This window comes from Myotis davidii, unplaced genomic scaffold, assembly GCF_000327345.1.
Source record: "Myotis davidii unplaced genomic scaffold, ASM32734v1 scaffold32, whole genome shotgun sequence".
NCBI lineage: Eukaryota > Metazoa > Chordata > Mammalia > Chiroptera > Vespertilionidae > Myotis > Myotis davidii.
The window spans coordinates 9418082-9427420 of NW_006286587.1; the positions used below are offsets into that span (position 1 = coordinate 9418082).

A 9339-nucleotide genomic window follows, 5' to 3' on the forward strand; every position below is an offset into this window, starting at 1 on the left:
ACCTTTTTATACAACACAGATATTTATTGCTTTTCTTCCATTGAGAGAGACTTAAAAATAGTCATCTAAAGGCCTATTTTTTCTTGCACAGATGTACTTACATGGTCATGGGCCTCTTGAGGGCCACAAGATACAATCAAATGAGTTGGCCAGGGCTCTCACTGTTGTACGGGCTTCTACTTCTGATTTCCCTTCCTCCTTTTTCTCTAATATACTCTTGGAATGACAGGTTTGGCTGAGTAACAATCAAAGAAATGTCTGTGCCCAAGACATGGGCTCTTACACCCATGGGGACAAGCCTATATTGTTCAACTCCTCATTGACCTCTGTGGTTTCATGCAGGTCACTCCACCTCTATATGCCTCAGTTTCCTTGCCTGTAAAAATCAAAATGATAATACCACCAATTCTCTCTTGTTCAGGTGGTCAAGTCTTTTGTATTTTGTAGTTTATTATCAGTTAGACTGAAAATTGTGTTAGTTTCCCTAAGAAAGTGCTTTTTGGAGAAAGTATAATAAATGTTCTTAATACATGTTTTAACTATCCAAAGAAAGAAAGCAACTGGTAGTGTTGCCAAGGATCCTCACATCTGGATTTTGGACAGAATTCCCCAAATTGGCAGTGACATATAGCTCTGTTTCTTAAAGCTGATGAGACTCAGCCAGAAGTTGGGCTTGGATATTTTGAAAGAGTTTTCTTTCTTTTATTGTCTTGGTTCATGGTGTGGAAAAGTCCAGGAAAAAAAAAACAAATGTACTTATATACTTCAATTATGTGCATCAAGGAAGAGAAAGGATGGTAAGATCTCCAGTCTTTATCAGCTTGGAAATCTGCTGTGCTCACTCCCACACCTTAAGCTCATCACATCGATTATTGTTCAAGACATTTTTATAAAAGGACTCTTTGATGCCAAAGAACATGTAAGTAGAATGAGAGCAACAGGAAACATAAAACTAATCCCCATCATTCGAGAAGTCATTGATCATGCTCATTAAGTCTTTTTAATTGTATGCCTATGAAATTTCAGGTTCAAGATTAGATTTCTTCTTTTGATATCAGTATGAGGTTTCCACATTAACTGTAGGGAAGGGCAGATCCTAAGGTTTGTGTGGGGGTTTTTTGTTTGTTTTTTTGTTGTTAATTCAGTTGAGGCAGTGGCTAGAAATTAAAGGGGAAAAAGAAACCTCTAAACTGTTGAGATTTAGTCATCGATATAGTTTTTGGAGTAAATTTGTATTTTGCTACTCATTGCCTGGCCAGGCAACAAATCTATTTTGTTTGGATCTGAGTACTAGTTTGGAAGAAAAAGAATTATATTGACGGTAATAGCTTAAAACATGAAATTGTTTTTATTCCCAGCTTGGAGAAATTGCAGGGCACGTTTTGTTTAGGCAATCCCTTTGACTCCAGTCTGAATACAAATGGAATACCAAAACCATTGGGCATGTTCCCCCTTATCTTCTACCCAGAGACTGATTTCATTACCATAATTGCAGGCTTGCCTGGCTCTTGGCAGCTTCTCCCCTCCAAGACCCTTAACAGCCATGCAGACGATTGTTGAGGCTCAGTTGTTCTGTCTGCAGGCTGAGGGGGATGGGACTGCAGAGGAGAAAGGGTATGTCTCCAAGGCTCAGTAGCCTGTCACTCCCCAGCTGTGCACGCCTCCTGCACTTGTCCTTCCAGGGTTGTGTGTGGGTCCCAGTCACTGTCATTCCCCAGCAGCCATCCATTCTAGCAAACAGCAATGATACAAGACATACGATGCATTCATTTTCTTCTCTCTTTTTTTCTTTTTGGGTGATTACTAAAAATTTCATCATTCTTTATACACTAGAGGCCTGATGCACGAAATTCGTGCAGGACTAGACCTTCCTTCCCCCAGCTGCCAGCACCGGCTTTCCTCTGGCACCCGGAACCTGGGCTTCCCTCCAGCCACCTGCAGGCACCCGGGACCCGGGCTTCCCTCACAACCCCAGCTTTGTCCGGAAGGATGGAAGGACGTCCAGAAGGATGTTAGTCTAATTAGCATATTATGCTTTTATTATGATAGATATGCAAAGACCGGGGCAATGGTGGTAGCATGGAATAAATCGAATGGTGTGCTTCTAGGCATTCCACAGCAGAGGAAAGATACACTTGACCTGCTGCAGCCCAAGTATACTCTGGCATTGAAGGCCACACTCTTGATCTTGTGTTTGGACCACACAAGGCCACAGCCCAGGCTTACCATCAGCTGGGCAACTTCCTTTGAATGGTAAAGGGAGCAGAATGCAAAATTTCCCATTCCTAACACAAAAGGAAGAGGCTGTTTGTCTCAGGATGGGCACACCCTGGTGCAATTTGGCAGAGCATACCAGCAACTCTCTCAAACGTCGGGTTAGGGCAAAACTAGAAATCCATCTGCCCAGTACATCTTGCGCTGATTACTTGGAGCACGTGTTTCTGATTCATTTGCACATAACTCATCCAGGGGGTGTTGCAAGAGCTATGTGATGGCCAAAGGAACCCGATGAGTTTTTATTATATTTTTGAAACAAGTTTCTCTATGTTGATTGTCTCTCAGAGCCAAAGAAGCTGCATTCTTCCAGCCCTGTGACTTCCAAACGAGGCTCAGTAAATTAGAGAGCAAGTTCTAACCTTGGCTCTGGGACTATCTGTTTTGAACCTGAGGGTTGGTTGAGGGGTGTATGTGCTGGGTCTGAACCTCAGGACAAGTGAAAATCCCAGCTGTGAAAGCCTGGACACTGAGGACCTTGTGTTCACATCTCTACACGACCTGTGGCATCCAGCATCACCCGCATCTGTGGCCTCTTTGCTCCCTTGGTTGCATGAGGGGGCAATACCTCTGTTCCTTATTTGTTGAGAGGGGCAGTGTGGCAAAGTTGGGGTAAGAGCGTGGGCTCCTGAGCTACACTAGCCATGTCTGCCAGATACTAGCTGTGTGACTTTAGGCAAGTTGTTAACTTCTCTGTGTGCCAGTTTTCTCTGTCTATAAAAAGCTATACATTGCTGTCTGACAACCACCCCAAAACTCAGTAGCTTGAAGCAGTAACCATCGGATTGCTCATGGTCCCTATGGTTTATGAATTGGAGCAGGGCTCAACCGGCAGAGCTCATCTCTGTATCACATGATATCAGATGGGATGACCCAATTGGGCTGCAGGATCCAAGATGGCCCCACTCATACGACTGGGACCATGGAGCTGGCCAGTGGCTGAGGAGCCTCAGTTCTCTTCTCTGCGGCCCCTCTCTTCATGTGGTCTCTATGCGAACAGTCGTCTAGGCTGGGCTTCCTTACCTAATGGTAGGAACATTCCAAGAGAATGAAAATGGAAGCTGCAAGACCTCATGAGATTTGTCTCATTGTAACTCCTCCCACAGTCTACTGGTCAACGTGTGTCACAAGGCCAGCCCAGATAGAAAGGGAGAGGAAGTCAACTGCACCTCGTGATGTCAGGGGTAGCACCCACATACAAGGATGGGAGGGATTATCTGGACCATCTTTGCAGATCATCAATTATAGGGGCCAATCAACCAAACTTATAAGGTCATTATGAGGATTAACTAAGTTAATATATGGCAGAGCACTTGGAACCATGCCTGGTACAGAGATAGTACTCAATAAGTGTTCAGTTTTATTATAATTATTCTTGAGGCACTTTAGGAACATATACATGTTTACTCCTTGAATTAGAGACTTCCCAGCAATGTAATCTTCAGTAGACCAGTGACCCTAGTGATGAATTGTCTCCTCCCACCCAAGGCCCATGTACTTCATTCTCTGTAATTGTGGGGTTCACTTGGGCCATCCCCAGATGTTTGCCATTCTGTACACCATGCAGTCTCTGCTATCCTTCATGAGGGACACATCCATCATTTGCCTCTGGTATCCCAGACTTTCTTTCAAGGGTCACCCAGCTTGGAGGCTATTGACTCCTCATTGACCCTGGCCTGTTCTGAATTCTTCAGGTCACCATAGAGGTGGTGGACGGTCCTGACTCTGAAGCAGATAAAGATCAGCATCCGGAGAATAAGCCCAGCTGGTCAGTCCCATCCCCTGACTGGTGGGCCTGGTGGCAGAGGTCCTTGTCCTTGTCGAGGGCCAACAGCGGGGACCAGGACTACAAGTACGACAGTACCTCAGATGACAGCAACTTCCTCAACCCTCCCCGGGGGTGGGACCGTCCGGCCCCAGGCCACCGGACTTTTGAAACCAAAGAGCAACCAGAATATGGTGAGTTTACCACCCAGTAATATAAAATTGGTGGGGAGAATAAATGAGGATGATGAGGAAATGGAGCCAAGCAAAACCCAGTTTACAGTATGTGGCTTTTGGTCTTCTATGAGGCGTACCTCATGAGGACTCTATTCCACAGAAGCCCCAAGGAGGCACCAGCAGCCACATTTTTCTGGAAAGACTATAATTTTAAAATCACACCAATTATCCTAGGAGAGAAGTTTTTTTCAGTCAGGGGTCTTTGAGGTTCTTCCTTTTTTCAAAAAAAAATAGTTTTGTTTATAAAAAGGAAGAAATCAGCAGATCTGTTTTCTTGTATATTTTACTGTAAAAATGCATATGGAAAATTAATTTGGTAAAAGAAATGTATCAGCTGCTTCCTTTGACAAGGCCACTGTGTTATGTTTGACATTGGCAATAGTGTGGCCCTTGAGAATCCACATGAACATATGCTTCAAGAGTTGTCCAAATGAGACCTCCCCACCAATAAATTTTAAGACCCCAAATAGGGACTTCTACTGTCTCATGTTTTAGAGTAAGGTGAAGCAACAAAACTTTCAAATTCAGTAATTTAAATAATAGAAGTTCATTTTTAATTTGAAATGGGAGACAGGGTAAGGGGAACTCAGCTCCACTCAGTCATTCAAGAACCCAGGCTCCTTCCATCTTGGCACTCCTCCAACTGTTAGGGCCTGAGAGTTATCCAATGGATGCTCTATATCCAGCTCAGCCAAGGGGGAAAATGCAGCCTGAAAAATGTACACATGCTATTAAACCCCTCAGCTTGGAGATAACACACATCACATCTGCTTAAATTTTATTGGCATGAACTGATGATTTGGCCCCACATAGCTGCAAGGGAGGCTAGGAAATGTATTCTGTGTGTCCAAGAAGAAGCAGCAGCCTGTGTGAGAGATCAGAGAGTGTGCCTTTTGCTATAGAATATTTGCAGTCTTATAAATGCATCCATCATTGGGATATTCTGTGGCTTTACCATCAGCAGACATAGGTGCAAACACTATCATGAACTCTCACCCTTACACCTATGTTTCAGCAGAAAGACCAGTTGTATGATGGAAAGTTATTTCTCCCCACTAAGCAACTTCCAAAACAGCAAGATAATCTTTTTTCCAGCTGCATCATTTAGTTGTTCAACAGATATTTATTTATTTATTTATTTATTTATTTATTTATTTATTTATTTTCTTACCTGAACATATGTTTCTGTTGATTTGAGAGAGAAACATCAACGTGAGAGAGAAACTGATTGGTTGTCTCCCGCACATGCCCTGACTGGGGATCAAACCTTCAACTTAGATATGTGCCCTGACCAGGAATTGAACCTGCAACCTTTTGGTGTATAAGACAATGCTCCAATCAACTGAACCACCAGGTCAGGGCTCAACAGACATCTATTAAGAGCATATCTTATGATCAGTATTATGTTAGGTGCTGGGAATAAAAAAAATGAGTAAGACACAGTCCTTCCCTACAGTGGGCCTCACCTATCTGTGGACAAGGGGAGAAAAATTAACTGATAAAGCAAAATAGTGCCATTGTGGAAATACACATCAAATGCGAGGGAAGCTGAGAGAGAGCTCCCAAACCCCTTCCAGCCAGGAGACTCGTGAAAACTTCCGCATTCCCAGAGGAAGTCCAATTTATCTACTTCCCAGGAAGAAGGACTCGGAATAGTAGCCAACATACATATAGCATTTACCATGCACCAATCCTTCTTCATGGCATCTAACACGCAGTGCTCGTTTAATCAGCTCTCTGAGCCAGGTGCCCCATTTTACAGATGGGGAACCTGAAGCCTGAGAAATTAAGAAACTTGACCTCAAGGATTTATCTCAGTCAGTTGGTCCAAAGTCTGTCCTCTTAATCACTATCTTACTCTGCCTCTCTTGTGCAGGAGTGGGAAGGAGACACATCCTTTAGGAGAAGAGAGTGGATCTAGAAATGGTCAGTTGGACTAGAAGATAGGAATAAAAGATTGGAACAGTGCTATTGAACAGAGAAACAAAGCACACGGGATCCTGGGTGCTAGCCTGACATTGCACGGCTCTGTGGCTACACCTGTTTGCCCAGTCCACACAGAACATTTTTTCTACGAGTGGGGCTTAGACCCTCGGCATCAGAATCCCTTGGTTTCATGTTTAAAAAAATGCCAATCCTAGCCCCAACCCCATCCTTCTATCCTAATGGTCCTCTGAGTGTGGTCCCTAAACTGGCGGCATCTGCATCATCTGGAACCAGGATAAAAATGCAGATGTTCAGTTTCCTGGTCCCTGGGCCGCCTGAATCAGATATTCTGGGTGTGGGTCCCCAAAATCTATGTTTGAAGGAACTTTTGAGGGGCCTCTGGAACACTGAGTATTTGAAATCAACAGTTCTCAGTTGCTCATTATGCTCACCTGGGGAATTGTTTGGAACCCTGGTGCCCAGATTTCTCTCACCAGTAAGTTGGGAATCTCTGGAGGTGGGGCCCAGACATCTGTGTTTTTTAAAGCTCCATGAGTGACTTTGATGTGCAACTCAGGTGAGGGCCACTGCTGACCTTCTACTAAACCAGAAAGTCCAACAGCGAGACCTAGGCTCAGTCTGTCTTTGTTTCTTTTTTCAACCAAGGTCAGCAGGCTATCCCCATGCTCACTGAATTTTGAAGACTAACATTAAAAACAGCTCTTTCACTAAAGCTTTTATAGAGCACCCTCAGTTGAATTCATGAAATTAAGAACATCTTCTATTTCAATCTTGAGGATAGAATTTGCTTCTATTGGAGCAATTACTGTGGCTGCCTCAGCCACCCTCACCCCAGCTTTCTGGGGCTACAATACCCGCAGAGTGCCTTGCATCTGAATCTTACAGCATTCCTGGGCCATGAAGAAACTCAATCTTTTGTGATTTTGGAGTCTCTCTTAGTAACTTCTTCATCATTAGACTCGATATTAGGATTGCTACTTTATAAAGAAAAATGTGTTCCTTATAATACTTCTAAATCAGTGTTTTTTAGACTTTAATATGCACACAGACAACCTGGGGGTCTTGTTAAAATGCAGCTTCTGATTCCATAGATGTAGAAAAGGTGGGGGAGCCCAGGTCGGGCTGACACCGTTGGCCTTTGAGTCACACTTGGAGTAGTGCCAAGACTCTCAGCATGTCGCAGATGCTCAGTAGTATTTGCAAAATGAATGAAGTATTGCTTCTGAGACTGGCTCACAGGGAACATGTGATTTTCAGAATTCCTTACAGCATTGGCCGAGCTGAGTCCTCTTTTATTTCAATCAGCAAGAAACTATAGTGCCATTTCCAAGTATGTAGCCCTAGATTAGATGCTGTGGAGGATAGAGGGAGTGACCACACTGCTCAGGAAGGAGAGGCTCATGCAATGACAAAGCAGCACAAGTCACTGTACCTAAGTGTCGGCTCCCTTGTCTGAGACAGGCTGACGTTGCTACAGGAATTGGGCTTTCTGGACGATCTTGATCTCAGATTTTTGAAGGTAGGATTTTCAATAGGAATTGAAATGTATGTGGCCAAAGAGTATTTCAAAAAAATTCTAGGTGAAATGAATAAAATAGTATGGCATCTTTAGAATAAATTATAATTATAAAGTACACAACAGAAGTTAGTTACTCCTAACTTGTGATCATGGAAATGAGTAAGCTCAACTTTGGACTGTATGTGTTTGAGATACTGCATTTTAAATACCTTCTATGTAAATACTGAGGGTCTCACCCAGGGCAACAAGAGTTCAAATAAATGTCTTTCTGTCAAATAGAAGTATACCATTCCCAAGTTGTTCAGAACAATATGAAAAATAAACTTAATGGGCACTGCTTATTGCAACCGAGGTTGAGACTCAATTCTTTGCAATTCTTTAACTGGTCATGATCCTATTTCAATAGATTTCAGTGATTTTTTTCAAGGGTTTTCCTTTGTAATGTTAAATTGTGGCCACATAAGTGAGTGTCTTAAAGAAAGGAGGCTAATCTGGGCCAGAAGTAGAACTGGTAGAATGCCAAAATGTAGAACAGGATATAGAGCAGGAGCTGACAGACCTCAGATCTAATCCCAGTTCTGCCAAGTTTGAGCTGTGTGGCCTTAGGCCAGTACCTTAGTGTCTCTGAGCCTCAATTTCCTTACCTGTAAAAGGAAGCTATTTCCACCTACCTTGCAGGATTGTGACAGGAGTTAAATCAGTGTGTTAGGCAGGGCAGCTGGTGAAAGCAGGCCCTCAATAATGGGTAGCCACTATCTCCTAGGATTAGTGGTGGAGGCTTGCCAGCAGCTGACTCAAGACCCGAGTCACTTCAGTTGCCCGAACATCGTGACTGGGCCACTGAACTCCAGTGCTTGAAACAGTATAATGACTACTTTAAAATTTCAAATGACATCCTTGAAAACCAGCTGTCACTCACTGTACTGTGCATTGTTTTCTTCCCTCGCTGAGCAATTGTATGTCACAGATAGGGGCTCTCAAATCTCAGGGACTGTTTTTTACTGTCATTATTGCCGTCTTTGCAGTTGCTGCTGCTCACGTTCAGTTTCTGCTCTGAGCAATGCTCCCTGCCTGGTAGGTGAGCGAATGAGAACTAGTGCTTGATTATAGCAGAAAGGACACCTGCCCTCAAATCTTTGTTCACTGTGAGAAGTTCCCTTTCTGTCCTTTGAACACATCAAACAAATAGAAATCGCCAAGGAGAGGGCCTTTGCTGGAGCATTCATCCGAAACAGTGTGCTATGGAGGCTTAGGGTTGTGGACTGACATACACACCTTCCTAGGAGGTGGTTTTATTTCATTACTAGCCCAGTAGAAATGACTAAATGCCTGGCGATATAATGTTCTGTGCCTAACTCTGAGGGCCCCATATAAAAAATGTTTGGAAAATAAATGGCTTTGTGAGCACCTAAAATAAAGGCATGAAGAACCCACTTGCTAGGATGAGAACTCCTTCATGGTTCTGGAGTCTGCTAACCATCGAGAGAACATATTTTAGGGAAAGTGTTATGGTATATGTATAACAGTTAATTTTTGTTGCTTCAGAAAACACCCCAAAATTCAGTGGCTTCTCTGAGCTGGGGGGGGGGGGGGGGGGG

General features: G+C 43.5%; 1 protein-coding gene across 1 annotated transcript in view; it reads left to right on the forward strand.

Moving 5' to 3' along the window:
• ISM1 (isthmin 1, angiogenesis inhibitor) overlaps positions 1–9339 on the forward strand; it is a 30642-nt gene that overhangs the window by 9696 nt on the left and 11607 nt on the right. Inside the window, exon 3 of the mRNA XM_015560227.1 lies at positions 3969–4233. Within this exon, the coding sequence (XP_015415713.1) occupies positions 3969–4233 (265 nt within the window). The remainder of the gene's footprint in view (positions 1–3968; positions 4234–9339) is intronic.